This window comes from Epinephelus fuscoguttatus, linkage group LG1, assembly GCF_011397635.1.
Source record: "Epinephelus fuscoguttatus linkage group LG1, E.fuscoguttatus.final_Chr_v1".
Taxonomy (NCBI): domain Eukaryota; kingdom Metazoa; phylum Chordata; class Actinopteri; order Perciformes; family Serranidae; genus Epinephelus; species Epinephelus fuscoguttatus.
In genome coordinates, this window is record NC_064752.1 from 20,340,223 (window position 1) to 20,365,356 (window position 25,134).

Sequence of the window (25,134 nt, forward strand, 5' to 3'; positions counted from 1 at the left end):
AAGCCCAAGTCAGTCTGACCTCCAGCTATTTATGGCTGACCTTTTATGTTCTTTTATGAACCAAAGCAAAGGCTGCCTGCAACATATCCTGATGATGACTGTTATTATCATGTCAAAAAATCACTTAAAGTTTCCTATTCACCTGCTTCTGTTTTATTTCAGTCACACACACACACACACACACACACACACACACACAAGATCTACATATTGTAATCAGAAACAAAACAAGATGCTTTTATTCCTTATTCAAGAAGGCATGCTTTCAAGAGTCGCCCTGGTCCTCATTCACAGGGCACAAAAATACACCGTTCGGATAATGTCCAAACAACATCACTGTCCAACAAACACCAGACTCTGACCCAGGAGACCAGTGATGCCTAAACCTGACCACCGACCCCTTCTTATGACCACCCTTTTCTGTGTCAAAATACAATGCAAAAGGCTGACTCATTTCAGTAATGCAGGGGCTTCTGCCCAAGCAGAAAAACATGAGAGATAAGAAGTGAGATCACGTTGCAAAAGCACAAAAAAAAAGTACCACCAATATCTGTCCTTGTGATGAAATATGTCTCTGCTCATGCTGACAAATTCAAGTCACACTCACAAGGGTATGGGCAACATTACCATACAAATAAGGAACAAAATAATGCAAATTTATTCCATACAAGCCCTGTTATTATCCTATAATTGTTTTTGTTCCGTACTTACTTTGTATATCCATTTTAATTTACTTTGTGTATCAAATAAACACCAAAAAGGCCCAAATAGTGCAGAGACCAGAGGGGTATTTCAGTTTCCAGACTTTTGTCTCCACCTGGTGTTCACTGAGTGAACTGCAGGCTAACCAGTCGCTGGTCACTGACAATGACGCGATGTATGTTATCTGATGGGTTTATTTTGTTTCCTTTTATTTTATTTACAATGTTAAAACAATGCAGCCAAACATAAAATAAATAAAACACTGAGTCATGACAATGAGGGGAAAAAAAGGGACTGAACAGCAACAGGAGCTTCATGCAGCTAATACAAGATTGTCCAGCAATACCTAAAAAACAAGCTGACTCTTCATGCTTTACAGCCACTTCATCGACCCCAGTTAGATCCAAAGAAAGTTTGTCTGGTTCCTTGCTGACATATTCTGTTCTTCTGGAAATCTTCTCTCCTCTCATCATGCTGTTTAACTGCTGGAAGGATGTTATTTGTCCACAGGTGTCCAACAGATGCTTCACAGCCTGACCCAATTTGCAAGTTGCCTTGTGTTCTTTACCAGTAGCTCACAATCTGCCACTTTTACCATAAGGCACTTGTATGCAGTTAGAAATGACTCTACTGAAATGAATGTACTATCTTACCCTGGCAAGTGTGGCTGAAGCACAGTACCAGGAACAGTGTAACAAGCAGGTTAATGTAATCCAGCTAAGAAGTATTTATACAAAGGTCATGATGTCTCCTGGTGAAACATTGTTACAGCTCAGTTAAAAAAATGAAATAGAGGTGTTGCTGCTGAAAACCTCATAATTATGACATTTTGAATTTGTGGTTATGTATAGTATTATAGGCTTTAAAGGTTCAGTGTGTAAGATTTAGAGGGACATATTGGCAAAAATGAAATATCGGTATGTTTTCTTTAGTCTATATTCACCTGAAAATAATAATTGCTGTCCTTTCATTACTAAAATGAGTTGTTTATATCTACATAGGGAGCGAGTCCTCATCTACGGTGATTGCCATGGTACACCACCATGTTTCTACAGTAGCCCAGAACAGAAAAACCAAACATTGACTCTAGATGGGGCCATTTGCGTTTTCATGTCGACCACCGTAGTTAGCAGCCCCTCCACATCAATAACATTGGAAAAACATGTATTTTTTTAACGTGCCACTGCCGTGTGTTCTTACTGGTGTCAATCACTGAGTCCGTTTGTTTTGGAGAGGAAAAGACAGCTGTAGATTATTTGGCTCCCAGATAAAACCTCCTGAACGTCTGTATCTGAAGTTATCAGAGGCAAAAGGTGAGCATGTATCAACAGGTGCTGGGCTAACAGCCCATCTCTGACATGCCAAACTGCTTCAGGGAAACACTTGCCCCTTTTACACTGCCAGATGTTCCATGAATGTTGGGTCATTTTGACGGCAAGCTGCGAGCGTTTAGACACACAGAGCCAGATTGGCGAGTTGATCCAAGGTGTCCAATTTACCGCCTCGTAGGGTAGTCATATTGGTGGAACCCTTTTAGTTTAAACAGACCGAGGCGGCCTTCCGCAACAGGAGGGGCTGTTGAAGACTTGTGGGAGGAGCTGTTGATGACGCCGCGCCTGCGACCCACTGGCGGTGGATAAACAGGAAACAGCTGATAGCAGGAATTAGCGAGCAGCTAGTAGCAAGAGGGAAACGCAAACCTGACAGACACTGTAAAGATGAGCAACTGGGGAGACAAGGAATTGTGCAGCCTCCTTGTCCTCGCAAACAAAGAGGCCATTAACCGTCTGATGAAGAACGGGCTGACTTATGAGAGAATCGCCGAAGGACTGACCAGCCGCAGCTTCCCTCCCACGTCACTGGTTACATCACACACTGAGCTACACGTTTTGTAACTTGCTCACGCCCCCCATTGCCCCGAAAAAGGTGCATTCTGTATAAACAAAAGTAGGCGGGCGGCATTTTGCCACACTCCCCGATTTTGTTTTTATTCTGCCAATGCTGAAAAAAGACTGACTGGGCTTTCCTGCAAATTTGCACAATTCCCATTTTAAAAGGGCTACAGTGTAATGTGAAACCACTTTATTCAATGTTTTTACCAGCTTAAATCACCAGGGGTCTCTTTATAAAACACTGCATAGGATCCATACTAAAAATATACATACGGACAAAAGCCAAAAATGGCGTGCACCAATATAAACAGTTTCTTCAATCAGGCTTCCACCTCATCATCTGCATCGCCAATTTCCTTTCTCCTGGGATAAAGTTTCCCCCATCGTCTTTTTTATAGATCACAACTTTTGCGTGGGAAGTGGCATACATCTTTCAGGCCTCGTTTTGTGCATACACAATGTTTATAAATGAGACCCCTGGTCTATTTGACCTCTGCAGGTAACTCGGCTTCTCGTAAAAACCTCCTGAACAATGAACACTGACTGCACAAAGACTGACAGAATTCTAACCAGAAGTTTCAGCTGGTTGCAGTCTGCAATCCTCACCACTAGCTGCCACTAAATCCCTCTAAATCTTACACTCTGGACCTTTAATTTGAGTGTTCACACATAATTCTTTTATACACCAATTCAGAGACTTAAATGCTTATATTACAAATGTGCAGACCATATTTTAAATATTGCTTTTTCCTTTACACATTTGATTTTCATGCGACTACAGTGCTATGGCCGTGGTTGTCATATTGTGGTTTTCTTGCTCTTATTCAAGTTCACTCAGGCAATAAACGACTTATGTACAGTACATTTGACTGACATGTTAACAAAAAGTGAAAAAAATTTTGACACAAAAAGGCATTTCTTTTCCTTGAATAAGGAAATACAAAAACCATCAGGTGAACTTAATTTCAGAGTAATCAGCAAGCCCAGACAACAACACTCAGTGCTCTGCAACATGTAACTGATATGATATCTTACATACTGTCATTTTCCCAATGTTTACCAGTGCTAACTAAAAGAAAATCCCAAAACAACAGTTATATATATAAAAAATGCATTTTTCATTGCCCATATCAGTCGTCAGTCTTACAGTAGTTATTAAGGCAAAAAAGTAGTCTTTGTCATGGGCAGTGGCTTCTTCATTATTGTCCAGTGTGTCTGTATCATCTAAGATTATACTGTATGTGCATTCATGCATGTCTTTGAGTTGTGATTTTCTGACCTCCTTTGTCCTGATGACAGACAGTGAAGTCCTTGGGAGCATCAGTGCTCCTCCTGCAGGCTGCAAAGCATCTTGAGCAGCTAGACTGGTTCTAATATTGTAGTTGGCCTTCAGTATTAACAGTAACACACTGATATAGATGCACAGTATAAATAGACTATGCTAGGCCAGCCATCAGCCATCAGGCTACAGAATGGAAGAGTATAGATCCAGTCACACTGTAACAGGCCACCAATTTACAAGTACTGACACAGTACAGAGTGCACAAGATGTCACGATCTCAGTCCATGTGCACTTTTTTTAGTCCGTTAGTTCCAATGCAAAGACAGAATGCGTGCCACACATGGTGATTTGAATTAATTCAGTCAGTCAGTGCTTCAAAGCGAGTTACGAGGTCCCGTCGGTCCAGTGCGTGGCCCATTCCTTTTTATGGACAACTCCTGACTTCTCAGTCTGGAACTGTGGCCGGTCCTCGCGAGGAATCTTCACCGCGTGGTACTGAGGCAATTTGTCTTTGTAGTGGGCCCGCTGGAAGAAGCCACACTGTTGGCGTAGTAAAGAGGAGTGCAGGTAGGCGTGCACACAGGGATGGAGGGGCAGGAAAGAATGAACAAACAAAGAGTTAAGGGATGTCACATATAAAAACACAACTGCATATGACTTGCATTTGTCTGCCCATATTGACTTGGTCTAGATTCCAATATCATGCCTTCTAACAGATGGTTAAAATTCTCATTATTTGATGACCTTGTGCAATCAAAGTGACATTTTAATAAAGGCACAGCCACCCAAAAAGCACATCCACATGCTCTGCATTTCAAATTCAGCATCAGTCTTAAGTGTCCTTGATTAACACGCTGCCAAGTGCCGTTAAGAAAATGTGCACATGTTAATGTGAACGAAAACACCTGCTGATATAAATGACAAGTTGATTCTGGCACCTGAAAAAAAGAACACTTGGTCATGAGATGAAAGTCAATAGGAGTGTTAATAGATTGAAAAGTGCATAACAAACACATCACGAAAATTAATGGTCCCCAAAGACTGGTGCCAGAATGAACAAGTGTGGTTAAACCGTAACAGCAGAGGCACAACACACAGCAGGCACCTGAAATGCCCTGAAGGCAAGATGGCTGGATGGTGTTAAATAAGCACAGATTAAAAAGACAAACAATGCTAAATAATAGGAATCAGTGTTGCATTCACTGACACAACAAAACTGTTTACTATTCGTGATCTAATAACAAACAGCATCACAGTTGCAAAAGTGAACAGGTTGATTGTGGGTTAAAGAGACCATAATCTGTACACCATAACTGACCATTTGCTAAACCCCTCCCAAAAGCTGCAATCGTCCAGTCATAGCTTAGCAACCACACTTAAGCACTGGTGCCATCTTTGAATGTCTCTACAAGCTGTTTATGAAAATGGCATTTTAGCCTGTCCAAAATAAAAACACAACAGCAAAAGTGTAGAGGCTGACCAAAGTGTTTGTCTGCTCTACTGTAAGCACCAAATGCTAGCATGTCAGACTTATTATTTGTTTGTTTGTTTTTTAAAGCTGGTGTTGTTCTTTTATTCTTTGTTGTCTCTCTCCTTTATTGAATTTTCTTAGTATGATGTTATTTTATTTATTTATATGAAGCACTTAATAACTCTGGTTTAGAAAAGCAGCATGAAAATAAATGTTGTTATTTTTGTGGGATTACGGGTTAAAAAAAACAGCCATGTTCATGAATAGTACATCCAATGTATAGTATATCCTCATCAGGGTTGGAAATTAGCACCAGCCACCACCATGATGCTCGTAAAATATGCAGGTGACTGCTAGATTTGCTTCACTCACCAACCAAAAACAATAGTAATCTTTCGAGTGAGAGGACTAGATTTTGGAATCCACCAGCCACAGCTGCAGTTGGACAACTCGGTTCCTCACTGTTTGCAAAATGATCCTGGATGCTAATAGTTCAGGCTAACATTTGCAGCTCTGTCCTGCTTTTATTAGCCAGATCTGGGTATCTTTACACTGTAGCAACCCCAGCCAAACAATAGCTACATAACATAATACTGAGCCCGAGCTCATATTTGATGCTCAGGCTGAGCATTAAAAAAAAAAAAAAAAAAAAAAAAGACCAAGTCAACTTCGAACACCATGCCATGGACCAGCTTGGTGGATCACTGACTCTCCACACTGTATTTCCCCGCCAGAAAAGCTTCTTGCTCTGGCTGGGAGGAAGGACAGCGAGCCCAGCACGGAGCCTGGCTGCTCCCTCTCCTTCAGGGTGAGAACAGCAAAAGAAACAGTAGATGATATCAATCAATCAGTATTTGATATCTATAATATATGTTGGATTTACATTTTAAATAGATAATGATTAAATAAATTAAGTGCAGAGTGTCCACTTTTTAATAATGTATTTATTAAATAAAAGATATTTATTTTATTTTATTCATTTATTTATTAAAAAAATATATTTTCAGGCTTGGGTTGAGATTGAAAATATTGGGGTTAGTCTGATCTTTCATCAGACTTATTATACTATGACTAACTACCGCTTGACTGCAATATGAAAACATTAAAATTGCTGCAAATTTAATTTGAGCATGCCTAAGTGTTTGACTCAGCTTTTTAGTACTATGTGTGCAGCTGTCAAGAGTTTTTTAATTGTTAACAAAGTTAACAGGATCAAAAGCTAGGTGAGTGTCCTCTTTTACAAGGCCATTGTTTTAAAATGAGTCAGCTGGAACATGAAAAACTCAGCGTTTCCAACCAAGTCATGGAGCTAACGTTAGCTAGCTAGCTAGATAAAATCTGCCAGTGTCAGTTGTCATGAGAACAGAATGCCAAGCATAGCAACAGTTACCAGAGGGGAAGTGCGGCTTAACAAATGGTCAACCCACCATCCCGCTGCTACATTTTTACGTTATTGTTAATTTGTGCCAAACTGTGGTTATATTTCACACTGTGATGAACACCACCAGCCACACCAGAGTGCATCAAGGAACAAAGCAATCGTGGGTATTTTTACCGCTTGGAGGGAGAGGCGGAGGGGAGAGCAGGCCAGAGAGAAACACTTTCTACATTATAGTTCTGTTGCCTGCTTCTCCGCCTCCGAGGGTTGGACCCCCAAATGGGCGCGGTAGTACTCCGTCTCATAGTGCCGGCGGCGCTCACTGCGTTTGAAGAACCCACACTGGGCAACAGATCACCACGGGGAAAGTAAAACAGGGGAAACAATGGGAAATTAAATACAAAGGGGATGGATAGTTCCCAGAAGGGTTAGTTAGAGAGAGGAGACAAAACAAGAGGGATGACACACAGAGAACAAACAAAAGAGGAAAGGAGCAGATGAGAGTGAGCTGGAAGGAATAAAATGATTATAGGACAGAACAGAACAAAGCGGACAGAACTAATTGGACTACAATGAACAGTGATAAGAAAAAGCCAGTGTAATGGCCAGTGAGGCGACAGGGATGAAGTCTGTCTATAAGGACCTCTTTTGTGTGAGCCACTGGACCACGTTTATCAATACTGGCTGTTAAAGCCAACCCTAACTCATTGTTTTGGGGACTTCGACACAGAGCACAATGGGGTCTTAGAAAGCACAAGTGTTACCAACATGTTCTCATCCCAGTGGCCTTTCACGTCTACATATCACTCACTAGTTATACTTCTGATGTTCAAGGATGCCCCCTCCTAGCCGAGACGTCAACAAAATGCACATGGTTAGATTTAGGAAAAAAAAAACAAAAACAAAAAAAACCCATCATGGTTTGGCTCTGTATTCATACCCAAAGCAAACAATTGCATTACCTGCAGCATTTCAACTTGATGCCATCCAGCAGTGTATCAAACTGCTGGTGCTGGCCACGTTATATACTGACGCTGCCTGTCCGTGTATTATACTGCCCCTAAAAGTGGCTTTTGGCATCAGGTGTCTGACACCAACATCATGGACAAAGCAGCAGCATTCAACAACCTCAGAATACACTGACAGTTAGAAATCCTGTATGTGTCCATTACCTTCCACAGTATGCAGACCAGCAGAGTCAGCAGCAGGATGCCTGCCAGAACAGCGATAAGGATGATCCACCAGGGGATCCAGTACTGGTCAGCGAGACCAGGTTCAGGATAGATCATCACTGGAACCTGGAGAGGAATGGACAACACAATCAAAACACAAAATTTAAGGACAAATCAGTAAGTCAGGCCTGAGTCACACATGCCTGTAATGATAATAGATGCATTAAAAAGACTTCAAATGTTCAATTCAAATGTGTGAATTACAAATTAATTAACTTAGTCTATTCTGCTGGTACGAATGTGTGAGTGTTGCTGCTAATTTATATGCTGAATTACATGGAAAAATGAATTAAGCTTGGAGGAGACATGCTCAATGGACTGAGGTGTGAGGAGTACCTGTGCAGCTGCGTCCTTGAGGACCAGGTGTTTGATGCTGGACTTCACAGTGATGTTGGCTCTGACCAGCAGCTCCAGAGCACTGGCGGATGGAAAATCCTGACAGATGGAGAGAGGAATAATGATGACAACTTGATAAACAGGTTATCAGGCATCCGAGTAACACTTTGCTTTGTTCAATCAGAAACAGTTCTTAAAGTTTGTGAAATTAAATACTACCCAGTCTAATTTGTCTTCCTATAAAACATGTTTTTATGTTGGCTAATGAGTTATTAATATTGCAGCCAATAAAATGTCACCATAGATTTTGGGTGAACCATATAATGAAGATGGACGAGATGACAGCTCCCCATAAGGGAACCCAAAACATCTCGATTGCCCCCTGGTGGCTGGCTGCAGTATAGGTCATATAGGGGGGTACATATTGGGGTACACTCACCACATCATATAAAATGATATACATCATATTCAAAAGGGAATTTCAATTCTTCTTTAATCTGGTGAAATGTTTGTGGTTTTGGCCATCATTCATAGTGGCCTACACATTCATATCATACCATATAATAAGGTCTACAGCCTTGACAATAAGACCTATGAAAAAAGAAGTATTTAAATTTCAGTAAGTTTCATGAGAAATTAAGTCCATCCACAGAAGAACACTGCCATCTAGAAACCATGTCAGTTGGTGTTCAAGAAAAAAAAAACCTCACCATGTTGGTTGTATATTTCTTGTCACTCTTGGATCTGAATATCAAACTGGCAGCTGCTTGCAGGTGACTCAGCGGTCAGACCTGACAGCTGTGTTCACAGTTTGCCGACTGCCTTAACATCAAAGATCTCTTGTTAATCATGCTGCAGTTATCATTCCCTCAGTTGCATCAGATCAACGTGAGCTGCCAGGAGCAGCTGTAACAGCTGGAGTGAATCTGAGGTGGAGACTAATGTGCAGTGAGATGCTGATGTAACGATGACGAGATTTTTTATTTACCTCTATGAAACTGCTATTCCACAGCCTGGCGTGAATCTTGAGGACAGCCTGACCGGAGAAGCTGTGGAGGGGACACTGGAACAGAACACAGCGTGCCGACCCCAAGAGACAATCCTGGAGGAAGAGGTGACAGCTGAGCACTCAGGGAATGTGTAATGAACTGGAACAGCTATAACAGCAGTAAAAAGGTGACAAAGTCTGCATCTTTTCTTTTGTGCATCTATATTTTCCTCTCCCTCTTACCAGTTTGAGCGACTTGCGTCTCTCTGAAGCTGCCACAGCTGGGGTGGTTCGCCCCACATCGCCCTTTGTCATCACTTGACCTTCCTCCTCTGGGTGGGAGCGGCGTGTTCGCCCCGCCTGGCAAAAGTGACACATTCGTACAGGCAGAGATAGATCAGTCTCTAAAGATGGTAAATTTAAGATTAAAAAAAAGAGCATTCAATTGTCAGCAAGGTCATGATGTAATTATTTATCCAGCTCTTTAAATGGCTATAACTCCGAACCTTCCAGATCAAAAGACATAAACAACACAAGTTAGATGCAGACTGAGTGTGTCCTCCATACTGGTGGTGTTAGAATAAAATGTCCTTGCTGAGTCAATAATGAGCTCTGCTCTGCTCTGCTCTGCTTACCACATGATTGACAGGCTGTGGGAGTTCTGCAGATGAGGAGCTGTATAGCTGCAGAGGATTTAAGGCCCCCGTCGGGGTGCACTGGGTGTTTGGGTGACCCTCAAACTTCAAGCTGGCAGGATACAAGAGCCATTTCTCATTGGCCAGCTCGTAAGGCCACATGATGTTGAGGAAGGCCGAGCCGAGTGTCTGCAGGACTTGTCCAGGATTAGCAACCTGATGTAAAAAATAGAACACGGATGTGTCTTCTTTTAACAATGATATGTCCTATGCTTCTCACCTGTGTCCATGTGGCAATCAAAACACACATATAGAGGGTCCTGAATACACACACACACACACACACACACACACACACATTAGTTCCTTACCACAAACTCAAAATCCACAGGGCTGCCGATTTCCTCTAGACTGGTCATGGCACTTTCTCCCCTCACTGTGCCACTGAAGAACAGCTGGTGAGGACGAGCAAGCCTACCGTAAAACACGATCACATCAGTCAGTCTGACAGCTGCATACACACGCACACAGCTACATATAGCCTATATCTGTTTACTATGTACAGCAGCTGTACTGCTTAAGCCCATTGGTAAACATGGGATTACAGCATGCCTGTAATAGCTGCAAGAGCACAAGATGAATTTTAATTATTCAAAGTCATGAATTGCTAATGAGTTTGAATTGTTTATTTTTGATTCTTAAAGAGATCCCAACATTTCTAAAGACACTAAATATGCATGGCTGGATTACTGAAAGGGCCTACCAGGCACGGGCCCAGGGGCCCAAAGTGTCAGGGGCCCTCGCCTTTCAAATGCAATATATCACTCAAATGATGAGGAAAAGACTCAAAATGACCACAGAGAGACACAAAAACAACACAAAGAGATGCAAAAGAACTGCAAAGAGACACAAAATGATGTTAAAGACAGACAACAACCACAAGGAGACACAAAACAACCTCAAAGAGACACAAAATCAAAACAAAGAGATGGAAAAGAACTGCAAAGAGACACAAAATAACAACAACAACAACAACAACAACAACAACAACAAAACAGGAAAAAACAACCACAAAAAGACACAAAATGACATGAAAAACACCCAGCAACCACAAGGAGACACAAAACCACAAAATGATGCATAACCACCACACAGTTTGTGTCTTGCTTCTATATAGTAGAGGTGGTGGGGCCTTTTGCATATCTGTGCGCAGGGACCCATTGTCTCGTAATCCACCCATGCAAATATGTCAGGCTAAATTTGAGGGGAAAATATATATAAAATGATGCCCACGATATCCAGAATATCTCAGAGTAAACATCATATACTGTCAATGAAAAGTTGGATCAGGCTGATACAGAGTAAGATCGATTAAGCAAGCTTAAAGCTAAGTGAAAATAAGGGTTTGATTAAACGAAACTAAGATAGTTTCTGTCTGTGAGACATACAGTTTTAAACATTGATGGACAAACTGTTTTAAAATGTGTTACTCACCCACTGACAGACAGAGGGAGCTCTATCACAACTTTAGCAAAAGCTGTGACTGGTGCCAAGTCAGGCTGCTCACTGATCCTGAGGACAAAACCAAGAACAAACACTGATCAAAGGATTATTCTGTTTTAACAAGTCAAATATCTGCAGTGAGGTAATCAGATCTTGATTTGAGTGAAATAAAATGCCATAGTCCAGTGGTTTCTAACGGGACCAGCCACAGGGTCCATGTATCTCCTCAGTCATTAGCTCAAGGTCCACACAGTGCAGTATATTCAGTGTCATACTTGCATTTGAGCATGTCGTCAAGCTAGTTTGCTGTCTCTGTTATGTAGCTGTCCGTTATTCACTCACTCTACAGCAGGAAACGGCACTTGAAAATAAAAGCTTGTGCCGGATATTCATTGTACTTCCAAACAAAGTGTGTTGACACGTTTGCAAGTAACATTTAGAAAGGACCCACGACCCACTTTTGGACCACGACCCACCAGTTATGAACCACTGCTATAGTTCATTATGGTGTCATTTGACTTTCCACTGTCAAGAAAATGTAGAGGACTTACGTTGTCAGTAAGAGATCTGCCGTCAGCTCTGTGGTCTCAATTGTGATGTTGGATGTACTCAAGTTGATGGTGAATTTCAGCTGAAAAACAAAAACATATATTAGATATTTCAGTCAAAACAAGGAGTGAAAAGGCAAAATAATTAAACATTATTTCACTTAATGCTGAAATTATGCTGATTTTGTTTCACACCGTAGCAGAGAAATATCAAGAGGTATGAAAGTATATGAAATTAATAAGCATTATATATTTTATGGCAACAAGCTGCATCTTTTAAACCTGACAGTGCTCTAAGCTTGAACTAAATTCACACTGTTTGTTTCTGTACCTTAGTGTCTCTTTTCACAGGGTTTCCCAGGTCACATTCAACTTGGGAGCCATTCTGGTTCGCTTGGCATCTCATCTACAGTCAGTCAGGATATCAAACAAATACTATCAGCAAAAACAGAAATCCAAACACACATATTATTTGTATATGAAACTCAACTCAAAAAAGTTTTCCCTCATTAGAGCCCATACCTGAGGTGGGACCCTGGAGCCAGCATACGACAGGGTGTTTGGAAAGGAGATAAGCAGCTGAGCAGCGTGGGCATCATCTCCATCCTCCTCCGGCCTTAGAGGGTCAGAGGGCATGTTGGTGACGGTGATCTCCAGCACCACCAGCCGCTGGTCTGACAGGGAGAACACCTGCACATCATCCTCATCTCTACATGAAGAGAGAGGAGGAAAAAAACACATTTACAGCTGTCAAGAATAAATTCAACAACATGCTGAAGTAACTTCACATGATTTCATTCTATAACACATGAGGATATATGACCTGATAAGCATCACTTTCACGTAAGTCATCCTGTAATTAAGGGTTTATAAGTAACAAAACTCTTCATGCTGATGTTTGTTTTGCTCCAACATGACACTTTTAACTTCTTGGTTCATCAGAGACTCCTTCAATAGAGCTTTTCGTAGATATAATACTTTTTATATTTGTTAAAAAGTCAGACGCTTGAGAACATTTGCAGTTACAGACATGGTGACCAGCCAAACTTTTCACAACCTAGCAACATAAAAGGCTAAAGGCTTATTAGCATTAGTAAATGATTTCTAACCATTAAAGAATACTTCACCACAAAATCACAATTTGTATGTCAATTACTCACCCAGTGTTACTTAAGAAAACTGTTTTTCTAACATGCTTCTACAGTGAACGAAGAGTCCAAAGACTGAGAAGATTCTTGATGAACTCAAGTCACAGGGGACTGTGACTGTTTAACCAAAGCAAACTTTATCAAAACACCGGTTTACAAACTTTCACACAACTTGTGCAGTGTAATCCAAATGCCACTGATCCAGTCATACACTCAATACTTCTCAAGCACATGAATTTTTGCTAAAACCGTACTATTCAGAACACTTCCACATAAAAAATCTGGTGCAAGGAATCTGGACAAGAAGCAAACATGGGCAAGCCCATGTGTTTTAACTCTGTTCAACAGAATGCACAAGCAGAGTTCAAACACATGCACTTCAAAGTGCTTTGAATGGTACAGTTTTTAAAGAGTTAAAGTTCCACTGATTGTCACACACCTGAGTGTGTGAAATTTGTTCTCCACGTTTGACCTATCCCCTGAGGGAGCGGTGAGCAGCAGCGGTGCCTCGCTCGGGAATCATGTGGTGATTCCAACCCCTGATGCTGAGTGCCAAGCAGTTTTAGCAAAAATGCATGGGTTTGGGAAGTACTGAGCATACGACTGGATGAATAACACTTGGATTATACTGCACAGGAAGAGTGAGACTTTGTAAGCAGACTTTTTGATACAGTTTTGCAACATATCCTCATACAATGGTTCATATGTTATCTAACAAATTAGCGCCCTATGAATGACATGACCTACTTAACATAAAGTTACGTACTTAATGTACTTTGGTTAGTTCAAGGAAAAGAAACATGGTGACGTCGTACCTCAGAATAATTCAAAGTTCACCTGGATAGTTTCACGTGGTTCCAAAAATGGGTCTGCAGGGAGAAGTTCCTATATTGTTTGACCAGTCCACAGCCCCATCATGCCTCCTGACACTGTCTTTACACCACTTCTTTCTTAACAGCGCATTGGTCACATGAGCCTTTCCGATTATGTGGGTTACACAGGAATTAGTGGCTCACAGTTACGTGGGCTATATACAAGTTGCGATGCTACTTCGTAGGTAGCTTTTGTTTTGCTGTTTTTAAATGTGGACTCCCTTCCCTTCAATTAATCAAGAATTTTCTGTTTTTGGATTTGTTCACCATGGAGACATGTGAGAAAAAAAAAAGTTTTCTTTACGACTTCACCGTAACACAGGGTGAGTAATTGATATATAAATTGTCATTTTGTGGATGAAGTATTCCTTTAATAAGCCCATCAGTATAAAGTTATGAACCCTTTATAAAGGGAACCTTATTATCAGTTCTTACCAAAAGTTGAATGTCAGAAACATGACAGTAAAACAGGCATTATAGTCTCATGATAAACACTGCACACATATAATGACTTGTGTTGGGGGTATAGGTTGCTAGGCAGCAGACAACAATTGACATCATCATGGGCACCAGCTCACTCAGAGTGGGCTCTGCAGACACTAACTTTGGCAGTGGGGTGAAGAGGTCAGAGGTGATGGGTCGTGTTCCAAACTGGTAGCTCAGCTTCAGGTTGCTCTGGCAGATTTTGTCTTCGCCACATCCTTCTCGCAGGAAGTTCACCTTCAGAGGGTAAATGAGGCAGATGAGAGGGTGTTAATCAAATCCCGAAGCACATTCAACATCTAGTTTTTAAAATTTTAATGCAAGGTTAAATTATGTAGCATGGTAAAAACTGAAATGTTTGTAAAAGTACTGAAATGTTTTATTAGTTTAGTAAAAGTGCCAAAAATCCACTAATTCCAGCTTCTTAAATGTGAATATTGTCTGGTTTTCTACAATAGTAAGTTGAATTTCTTTGTGATTTAGACTGTTGATCAGACAAAGAAGACATCTGAAGGCGTCACCTTGGGCTCTGGAAAACTGAAACAGCATTAATCAACAAAAAAATAAATGTTTGTTGCAGCCTTAATTGTATTGTTCTTTACTACATCAATATGGTTAAAATGCCTGTTAAGCAGCAATCGAGGGTTTACAGCAGTTTAAATCCCATAAAAAAATCTCATTCTGCATGTTTATCCATATTATTATTATAAAGTTATAAATATAAATTAAATTTTCAGCTAGATAGGTGTCATATGTTATCATTTTGGCTCTAACTAGCCTGAATCACTGCAGAAAGATTGTTGATAAAAAAGTGTCTCATCAAGCTCAACTTCTTTATCCAGTAATCTGTGAGCAAGTGTAGCCCATTAAAATTAATCCCAACCATAAAATACTTCAGCTTCCTTTTTGCTACAGACCTCCGTATGCAGTGTATTAGAAGGAGAAACACTCAGTACAGGCGCCAGCTTCTCCAGCCTCTTGGCACCTGAGTGTCTGCGTGGTGGCACAGGCTTGATGGTGTGGGTTATTGCCAGAGAGATGGGACGAAGTTTGTCACGGATGTTCTCCTGCATGGACAGAGGTTTAAATTCAAAACAGAAAAAATTAAAAAGATTAATAAACAAGAAAAGATTTATGGTGCAAAATAGTGTGGATTTGGGATTTGGATGAGCATTTTAACTCATAAATGTTAAATTACTGAATGAAGGTAAACTGTTTAATGAAGCTTAGCACAAAATGTTTTTGCTTTCAGAGTAAAAAAAAAGACAAAAATGAAGACCAAGAACCACAAACCTTGTTTACAAATACCTCAAAATTAACAAAAAACACTATGATTTTAGCACCACAATAAAAAAAAAGCAGCAGGTGATGTTTCTGATCTGGAGAAGACGAGCAAATCTAAGTAACTGACGTGGAGCTGGAAGGTAGCAGTGGTGCACACGGGGTGACGCTGCCGATGCAGCTCCACCTCTTCTGTCTGAGTGTACTCTGGCTCCAGAGAACTGCGGCCCAGGAAGTTAACGCGGTGTGGGAGGCCCAGCTTCCTGCGTTCAGTGTCGGCTTCAAAGAGCACCACTAGGGCTTGAAGGGAGAAAAAACAGGAGCGATGCACGAGGAGAGACAGAGGGATGAGAAAATGTCAGGACACACACAGAGAGCACTTAAAGAGCCCACCAGGGGCACAACATATATGAGCCCCCCATCTAAAGGGAATACAGTATCACAGCTGTGATTTCATCAAAATAAAGTCTAATGTTACGCCACAGATAAGGTTTCTTTCTACTGTAAATAGAAATAACTCCTGTGTCACATGAGAGAAGAACAAAAATGGTCTTGTAAACTGGAGTGTGACTTACTAATGTGTGGTGAGTAGTGTTCTGGGTGGGCTGTGAAGGTGAAGCACGCCTTGACCTCCACGCTAAAAAAAAAGGCAGACAGCAGACAGTGAAAAACATGATCTGTGCTACAGTAACATGTGATGATAAGTTATTCTGCAAGAAAAAAAAATCAAAGAGAAAAATACATCAGCAGCTGGTTTGCTTTTTAAAGTGAAACTTGACAAGTCTTTTGCTTTAATTTTCCATTATGGAGTAAATGTTGATTGCACAATGTAATGGCTGTAGAATAATGACACTGCTGGCATTTGGGTTCCTTTCTTTACGAGCCTCGCTTTCACTTCACAAATGAAGGTTCAATTTATGGCACAAAGGAAGTGTGTTGACCAGTGTGCCAACCCGGTAGCTATGGGTAGAATATCAGTGTACATTAGAAAGTCCTGATTGTTGTGTAAAAAGTTTGTCTGTCTATTGCATTAGTTTGTTTGCTTTCTCCTGATTGTTTACACTGCTCCTTTTATACCGCCTCTTCACTGGGAAATTTCATACTGTTGTGCTGCCTCACCGTTCTATATAAAATGCACAGTTGTGGAATGGGGGGACGAAGTTGTCTTGCGTTTAAGCTGGCATCAGAGGTAGTAACAGTGCCAAAACGCTGGACAGCCAGCACGACTGGATCATGGGCAGGACAGGTGTGGCATTTTGATGACATGTTATGCATGTGCCCCCTGATAGAGGTTTAAAAAGTAGATGGCAGTAGTTAGCAGCTGACTCAAAAGGCAGAACAGTGGCCGCAATGTCCACAAACTGGGAAAACAATGAGTACTGTGTACTCCTTACCCTCTGTTCAGAGAACGAGATCAGCCACCATATGACAGGGATGGTAAATTATTTCTATTGACACATTTTGCCATTGTTATTGCTTAAAAAGCACTGGCAATGTGTATGTTATATGTCACACTAGAGGCACATGCTGTATTTTGTTGTCTGTTTCCACTTTAAAATCTGGGTTTTGTTCAGTTATCCTGGATTATCTGTCACATTAGCAGCTCTTACCAGACTCCCTCTCTGCCCTTGCAGTTGTTCTGTTCCAGATCAATGTTCTGAGGGTCGATAGATTTTTCTCTGATCACATGGATGACTGGACGAGACCTTGGAGACACATAAACACAAAGACCTATGTCAGGTATAAGACATGATGACTAGATAGTGGTAAAAATGAATTGTAAACATGTAGGATTTACGACGAAACTTATATTTAATGTGTGTCTTATGTGGAGTTTGATCACTATTTGTCCAACAGTTAAAATTTAACATCAGGCCATTTCCTGTCACATACATGTTGTTATCAAAATGAGGATCTCATTTTCTCACCTGAAGAGAACCACTGAGTCATTGAGAGAGCCCACCGCAACATCTGGGTACTGGTTATTATCAATATCCAAACCGCCTGAGATGGAGTATCCAAAACGTCTCACATCAAAGTCGCGACCGTCCAGCACCTGATGGGATAAGAAACACTGATCGGTCATCATTCATTCAGACAGTGACTCTTGTTTTTTTTCTTCATTTCCTTTGGTCTATTCATTTTGGTTCTTCCTTCCTTCTCTTCGCTCATCTGCTAACTGCTGTATGAAACTCACCTGAGCAGGTTTTGTTTCAATTCCAGCATCTGAGCCTCTGTAGATAAAAACTTTGCCGTCTCCATCAAACGGTGCCCCCACAGCAATATCTGAACAGATATGGAAATGACTGAGAACAGTTTTAAGCATATAAACATTCAATAAAACTATTTTTAGTTTACATTTTAACAGTTTAAAAAAGAAACCACCACAGTATGAAAAGGACAACGTGTTGGCTGAAAGTAACACTTCATGAATGTTAGCTGTATCGAAACCATTTGTATCCCCATATATTTTAAATGAAATCAGCCTCTTTCCAGTATTTATATAATAAGAGAAACTGATGGTGAACTGTGTGAAAAAACCTTCTCACCTCCGTATCCGTCCTGGTCCAGATCTCCTATGTTACTGACTGTCATTCCAAACATGGAGTCGTACGTCCCGTTGAGACGGATTGGCCGAGCTTGATCGTCCCAGTGACCGAAGGGGTTCAGGTACACATACACAGCTCCACCAATCTCTGCCTTACGGTCAAAGAAATTTGGAGCTCCAACAATCAGATCTGTCCAGCTGGGACCAGAAACAGAGGATTAGAAATGAATAATATAATTTTATAAAGCACTGAATTGAGTTTTGAGCACCCCAATCTAATTATCCAGTCTTCTTCAACCACCCCATCTCATCTATTGTTAACCAGAGTGGTTTGCTCATGTACCGTACTTGAGGTAGTATTTAACACTTCTCTACATGTCTGAGGCAAATATTGTGCTTTTCACTCCTCTACATTTTTTTTCCACAGCTGTGGTTTCTAGTTACTTTTCAGCTTAAAATTTTACATGTAAAAACATGCATCAACTTGAAAAAATCTGATTCATTAGAATAAATTAAACAACCAAAAATTCTATATGGCAGTTCAATTAGCTCCCCTTAAACCAGCTACAGTAAAGTACTGTATAATATTATATTATTATTATATTGTATAATATGTAATATTAATGGCATCCATTTTAATTCTCCACTGACATAGACTTTACTATCGAAATTTAATGAAGGGAACAACGCGTTTCGCGTTTAGCGTCATCAGGTCTCTTTTAATTTTGACTTTTAAAGTCACAATCTCAAAGATTTCTTTTTTGTTCTCTTTCATTTGTTTGTTCTTGCACCTCGGGCAATAAGCAGCAAATTACTGGTGTGTTTTTGGATCTCACACCCCAGGTCATAAAAAAAGGTTTACTTGCAACACTCCATTCTGTTGCATTTGCTCCACCTACCCTGTTTAGGGGATAGAAAATGTGTCACTAACTGTGTGCTGCTTCTAATTTTTCCTGGGAACATTGCCACAGACACCCAGGTCGTAATATTTCAAATGCAAGGCCTTACATCAGTGGGCCACCGGCTCAATCACCATTGCATTCCCTAGTTTGGCGATAGTGAACCCATCCATCCATCATTTTCCCAGCTGACATTGGGTGAGAGGCAGGGTACACCCTGGACAGGTCGGCAGACTATCACAGGGCTGACGCATAGAGACAGACAACCATTCACACTCACACTCACACCTACGGGCAATTTACAGTCACCAGTTAACCTGCATGTCTTTGGACTGTGGGAGGAAGCCGGAGTACCCGGAGAAAACCCACGCTGATACGAGGAGAACATACAAACTCCACACAGAAGAGCTTCCTCCTGGGATTAAACCAGGAAGCCTCTTGTTGTGAGGCGACAGTGCTAACCACTACACCACCGTGCTGCCCCGATAGTGAACCAACAGACATTTATTTAAATTAAAATCTTTGAGATTATTACTTTAAGTACACTTTGCTGAAAACATTTGAGTATTTAAGTAAAACACTGAATACCTCTTCCATCACTGTACACCCCTAACTATTTATTGATGATCAGCATTTCCTCACCCGTCCTTGTTTAGATCCGTCGTAGCTACCGAATACCCAAATGAAGACGCCAGCTCCTCCCCCCAGAAGATGTGCTGTGGCACCAGCCGGTATACGTTGTCTTTCCTCAACAGCACCACGGCCCCTGTGTGATTGGCCCGAGGTGCACCCGCCACAAAGGTCAGCTCTCCAAGGCTCATTATCCCCATAGCCGAGTCCACAGAAAACCCTGGAAGACGGAAGTCAGGACATAGTGGAAGACGGGGGTAGGAGGAGGAAGAGGTCAGGGGTTAGTATTGACCGTGGAGGCTCAGAGGCTCATCTCTTCTCTGTGTAGCATGTTCTACTCATCTTCTTACTAATGAAATGTGTGCCTTAAGTGACTATTGATTTTATGCCAAACTCATGATGGGTGTAAATGTCCTGTGTGCATGTGTCTGAAGGCCGCTGGAGCCCGGCGAATGGTTGTGTGTCCACTAGTAAGAGCAGAGAAGGGCTGATTGTGATGTTAAGAGAGGGAGATGTATCGGGCCTCGCCTAATGTCCCATGAGATTCATGATGCTGCAGCTCTGTATCAGTTGCCTCAAGTGAAGGCAAGATGTAAACATAGTGGGTGAACGTTAAATCAGATTTATAACCTAAAGCCTCTTTTGTGTGGAAGTGTATGTCTGCGTGTGTGTGTGTGTGTGTGTGTGTGTGTGTATAGGAATGTGTGTTTGCATATAAATCAGGAGGAGCAAAGGAGTGAAGAAGTGGAAGGGGGAGGAGTGTGTATGTGTGTGTGTGTGTGTGTGTGTGTGTGTGTGTGTGTGTGTGTGTGTGTGTGTGAGAGTGTTTGTTTCATATCAAAATGTACATTGAAATTTTCTCATCCAACTGTGAAAAATAGCACATCATTTCAAACACCTGAACAGAAGCAACCTCATGCATTTGCTTCTCCGGTTTAAAAACATGCAGAGGGGAGAGTGTGAAATAATCTATCAGGGCACGGAGGGCAGGGTCTGTTAGTCCTGAGTAAACATGCAGGGGGAGACACAACAGAGACAAACAGTGAGCAGCTCCAGGGTGGCAGGTGAGGAATGCAACAGTCTGCATCACAAGTCCTGTAAAAACGACCGATGGAGACAAAGGTGCTACTTTTTCCACACAGGGTAGCTTTTAACACACAGGCTCGCTACAAGGTCGTCTCTGTAAAACTAAATGGGGAATAAAAGCTAAAGGCAGCAAAGGATTTATAAGGGGCTGTGCTACAATGATAATGTCTCTGCACAACCTTCATTCAAGTTCTTGCACCAGTTACATATTGCAGTGATACTGTATCTATTTTTACCAGCTGCAAAAATGTCACAGCGGCTGGTATTGTTCTCACCTTGTGAATCTGTGTGTGTGTCATCAGGGCAAAATATGGTCCTGGAAAAACCTATTGTGGTTTTGAGTACTTTGCCAGGTGTTTATAGCCCTTTTCACACCTGCTCTGCAGCCCTGAACTTATCTGGACTTCACCCAGAGGAGCTGTAACACAAATGTCCACTGTTGGACTGGACATTAAACAGATTTTATCCTGCCAGCTCCCTGGTACAAAGTCCTTGTAATGTTTGATTAAGCCCATGTGTGAACAGAGCAGGTAATTATCTGTAGAATTCACAGCAAGCAAGTGACCATGTTAATGATGTTTCCATCTGGAAACTGGAAGAATATGAACATCTGAGGGTGGGGAAGAAGGTTCATTTACATGAAGACGCTAATAAAGATGTCTAACTGGAGAAATAAGATTCGGGACCTTTTGTCAGTAAGGGCCAGTGCTGAAATTGTCAGACAAATTCACAGATCACTGTGTCATGGCTGTAATGATCCTATCACAAGATGGTCTCTAGGCCGTAAATGGTTATTTCTTCTTCAGTACTTCTTTTTATATTCTCCTTAGTTCTATTTTAATGCCTATTGTGTTGTTTTAGTCTGCTCAAATTCAAAATATCTGACCTGTTAATACATTTTCTGTGTGTGTAGCATTGAGGAGGCTGCCATGTTGGGCATACCTGTGCTGTATAGTAACAATCAAGCTGAACCTCAAGCTTCACTGTTTGGTTCCACTCGATTTCATATGGCCTGAGAAATTATTTGAAATAAGAGGGTGTCACTTTTTAAAAAAAAAAAAATAAATTGTATAACATATAATCTTGAGGTATTTTTTTCAATGTCATATACTTGCTTTACTCTGTTTGTTCGTTCTAGTGGGACAGGTGCATCCTAAACCAGTGTGCAGTTACACGTTACCTTCACTTTTATTCACAACTGATGTTGTTAACCTGATTATATATTTCACTCCACATTTTATTCTTTATCTTCATCAAGCTTGGATTCCCATACATTTTTATGCTTAAAGTATGGTGGCAATAGTTTGATATAATTGAAATGCATGTTTTTGGAAAGGCATATTGCAACTTTACTCTTTTATTTACTCTATTACTTTTTTTTCTGTTTTATCCCATCAACTAGATTTGTAAGTTGAATTTTACCAAAACTGCCACCAATTAGAACTAAAATAAAGAAAAACTGATAGCTTTTTATTGCCATTTTCTTTCATTTTTGACACATAAAGCAAGATAAAGTCAAGACTAAAGATGGTGAGCATAAATGCTGTTTTAACCTGAGCAGTATATGAAAAAAATACATGAACAGGCAGTATTTTTTTTTAATGAAAACCTGGACCACAAAGGTTGTTCCACGTGGATCAAGCCCTATAGAAACCTGGCTTTGACTGCAATAAAGAGATTCCTTCCATTCTCTCTGACTGGATTTGATTTGGCCTTGGTGCAGGTAAAATGGACGTATGCTTTTATTCAACAACATGCTGCTCCTTAGAATTTAATGTATGTATATAACCAAAAAGAATCCTTTGGTATTTTGGAGTTAATGATGAATATAATCAGAAATAGCTACAACACTGTCTCTATCATTTTAGTAAGCATGCAAAGGTGTAGCACATCATCTGGTTAGGATCAATGGAAGCATGTGAGTTATAAATGAAGGCTAAAAGGTCATGTGGGAATTAGTGTTGTCAAGGAGACGGCTCAATGTGGAGAGCGGGAGGGTAGGCAGGCTTGCAGGTATGTGAATAAAGAGATTTATGGCAGATCCACACACTTGGTGAGAAGCAATAACTGGAACAATAACAATAAACAGGTCGTGTTGAGCAGGCGATGAGCCATTACACATGGACACTGGATACCAAGAGATTCATAACAAATCAAATACAAACTTCAGTCCACCACTGAAATATCTCAACAACTGTTTGATGGACCGCCATGAAATGTTTTACAGACATTCATTGTCCCCAGAGGATATATCCTACTGACACTGCAATCTGCTGACTTTTCCAGCAGGTCAAAATCTTCAATGATCCAGATGTACTGGAACACAACTCTGTGCAGACATTCATGGTTCTCAGACGATTCAAACAAAAATGTTTCAACAAATTGAGCATAGTGTTAGGTCAGGCACAACACAATGTCAAGCTCAGCTCACATCAGCTGATCTCAAACAGCCCAATCAACTGATGGAGCAGCTGATTGATTGATGGAAGGGAGTCAGCTGATAGATCACATGATTCCTTTCTAGGCAACCAACTGGCGAATCTCATTCAGGGCGCCCTGTTTAAACTGCTCTGGCCTGCCTACTGTTGCCGCTTCCTCTGCAAGCCACTTTGCAACCTGCTCCACCCCAGCTCCTCCTTTTGTGTCTGACTTATCAATGTCATTTCTGTTTGTCATTGATGCTACCTCTGTTCAGTTCTCTGGGGGGTCTCTGCTGCTGCTCTCCCTACCCTAAGCTTTCCTTGTAGATGCATGAAAGGGCAAGACAGTTTGCTCTATCTGCCTCAGGCTGTCCTTGTATGCACATGGAAGGGCAGAGGGGTGAGCTCCCTCTGCCTTAGGCTGGCATAGGCCTGATGAGGGGCAGAGAGGTCCCAGAATAGAGCCATACTGCCAAATCTAATACTACATTGGAAATAAAGTTTCTTTGACTGATGTGGTCCTGACTGAACTATTATTGATTTCCATAAAATTTGGTGAACACATTCTTGATCCCCACAGGATAAACGGTAATACCATTGGTAATCCCTAAACTTTTCATCTAGCCCCATTACCAGGTCACAATTTTAAAGGTACAGTTCACCCATAAATCAAAGGACATATTTTTTTCTCTTGTCCCTAATGCAATTTATCAATCTAAATTGTCTTGGTGTGAGTTGCAGAGTGTTGGAGATTTCGGCTGTAGAGATGTCTACCTTCTGCCCAATATAATAGAACTAGGGGGGTGACATGCAGCAAATGGCTGCAGGCTGGAATTAAACCCATGGCCGCTGTGGCAAGGACAATGCCTTTGTACATGGGACATCGCCCCGACCACTGAGCTACTGGGCGCCCCATGGATGAGAGTCCTATGCCCTTGGTAGCACAATAGGTAAACATTAATGGCATCCTCCTTGGCTGAGCTGTAATGTTAGCTAGCTCAGTGGCGCTAGATGAGCTAGCAGTAGATGCACATGTCCTTCTGCATGGTGATACAATGGCAAGTGTAGTTCAGTAGAACGAAAATAGTTCCTACACGAAACTGCTCACAACGTCTGTGGATTATCTTGAGTAACCAAGTCATGATTTCTCTCCAACACTCGACAACTCTAACAGCACTACAGGTAAGTGGGAAAATATGTATTAGATTTGGGGTTGAACTGTCCCCTTAACATCCAATACTTTGGATAACGACCAAACCTGGATAAGAAATGACATTCCCATCAGCCTCACCTTTACACTGAGTTTAGAGCTAATTAACTGTTAGCATGCAAACACGCTATACTAAGATGGTGAACAGGGTAAATTTTATACCTGCTAAACATCAGCATGTTAGCATTGTGAGCATGTCTGCATGCTGATGTTAGCATTTAGCTCAAAGCACCACCGTGCCTACGAGCTGCTAACGTGGCTGTAGATTCTTTGTTGGTTTGTTAGTTAAACCATATTAAAACTACGAGAAAACCACCACCCGGAAAGCTTCGTACCGACACACACATGCAGACTGACTCAACACACTACAGACGACAGATATCTACAGACAGAACAGACAAACACCCCGCTGCTACTCAGAGAGACAACCATCTCACTGTCACTGTCAAATCAGCAACTAAGTGAACAGAAAGTGAAAAATAATCAGAACAAAAAATCTTATCAAATTGAACTATAGTTTAACAGAAAATTTTGAGTTTTGGATGGCTGTCTCTTTATAACAGTACAGGTGATATGGTCCCACATAGTAG

General features: G+C 41.2%; 1 protein-coding gene across 4 annotated transcripts in view; it reads right to left on the reverse strand.

Moving 5' to 3' along the window:
• Nucleotides 1–263: 263 nt before the first annotated feature.
• Nucleotides 264–25,134, reverse strand: part of itga7 (integrin, alpha 7) — a 52,019-nt gene continuing 27,148 nt past the window's right edge. For 3 of the 4 annotated variants that reach the window (XM_049582232.1, XM_049582227.1, XM_049582222.1), the window contains 20 exons: nucleotides 19,841–20,048; nucleotides 18,301–18,497; nucleotides 17,949–18,037; nucleotides 17,680–17,807; nucleotides 17,362–17,457; nucleotides 16,327–16,388; nucleotides 15,882–16,051; nucleotides 15,388–15,537; nucleotides 14,592–14,707; nucleotides 12,490–12,676; nucleotides 12,299–12,373; nucleotides 11,971–12,050; nucleotides 11,411–11,488; nucleotides 10,288–10,390; nucleotides 9,917–10,132; nucleotides 9,525–9,641; nucleotides 9,282–9,395; nucleotides 8,294–8,392; nucleotides 7,898–8,023; nucleotides 264–4,416 (listed from right to left, as the gene is read on the reverse strand). In XM_049582232.1, coding sequence (XP_049438189.1) covers nucleotides 4,261–4,416; nucleotides 7,898–8,023; nucleotides 8,294–8,392; nucleotides 9,282–9,395; nucleotides 9,525–9,641; nucleotides 9,917–10,132; nucleotides 10,288–10,390; nucleotides 11,411–11,488; nucleotides 11,971–12,050; nucleotides 12,299–12,373; nucleotides 12,490–12,676; nucleotides 14,592–14,707; nucleotides 15,388–15,537; nucleotides 15,882–16,051; nucleotides 16,327–16,388; nucleotides 17,362–17,457; nucleotides 17,680–17,807; nucleotides 17,949–18,037; nucleotides 18,301–18,497; nucleotides 19,841–20,048 — 2,567 coding nt within the window. In that variant the 3' untranslated portion in view covers nucleotides 264–4,260. Of the gene's footprint in view, nucleotides 4,417–6,902; nucleotides 7,068–7,897; nucleotides 8,024–8,293; nucleotides 8,393–9,281; nucleotides 9,396–9,524; nucleotides 9,642–9,916; nucleotides 10,133–10,287; nucleotides 10,391–11,410; nucleotides 11,489–11,970; nucleotides 12,051–12,298; nucleotides 12,374–12,489; nucleotides 12,677–14,591; nucleotides 14,708–15,387; nucleotides 15,538–15,881; nucleotides 16,052–16,326; nucleotides 16,389–17,361; nucleotides 17,458–17,679; nucleotides 17,808–17,948; nucleotides 18,038–18,300; nucleotides 18,498–19,840; nucleotides 20,049–25,134 lie in introns of all 4 variants that reach the window. The other variant, XR_007449720.1, reaches the window with a different exon arrangement.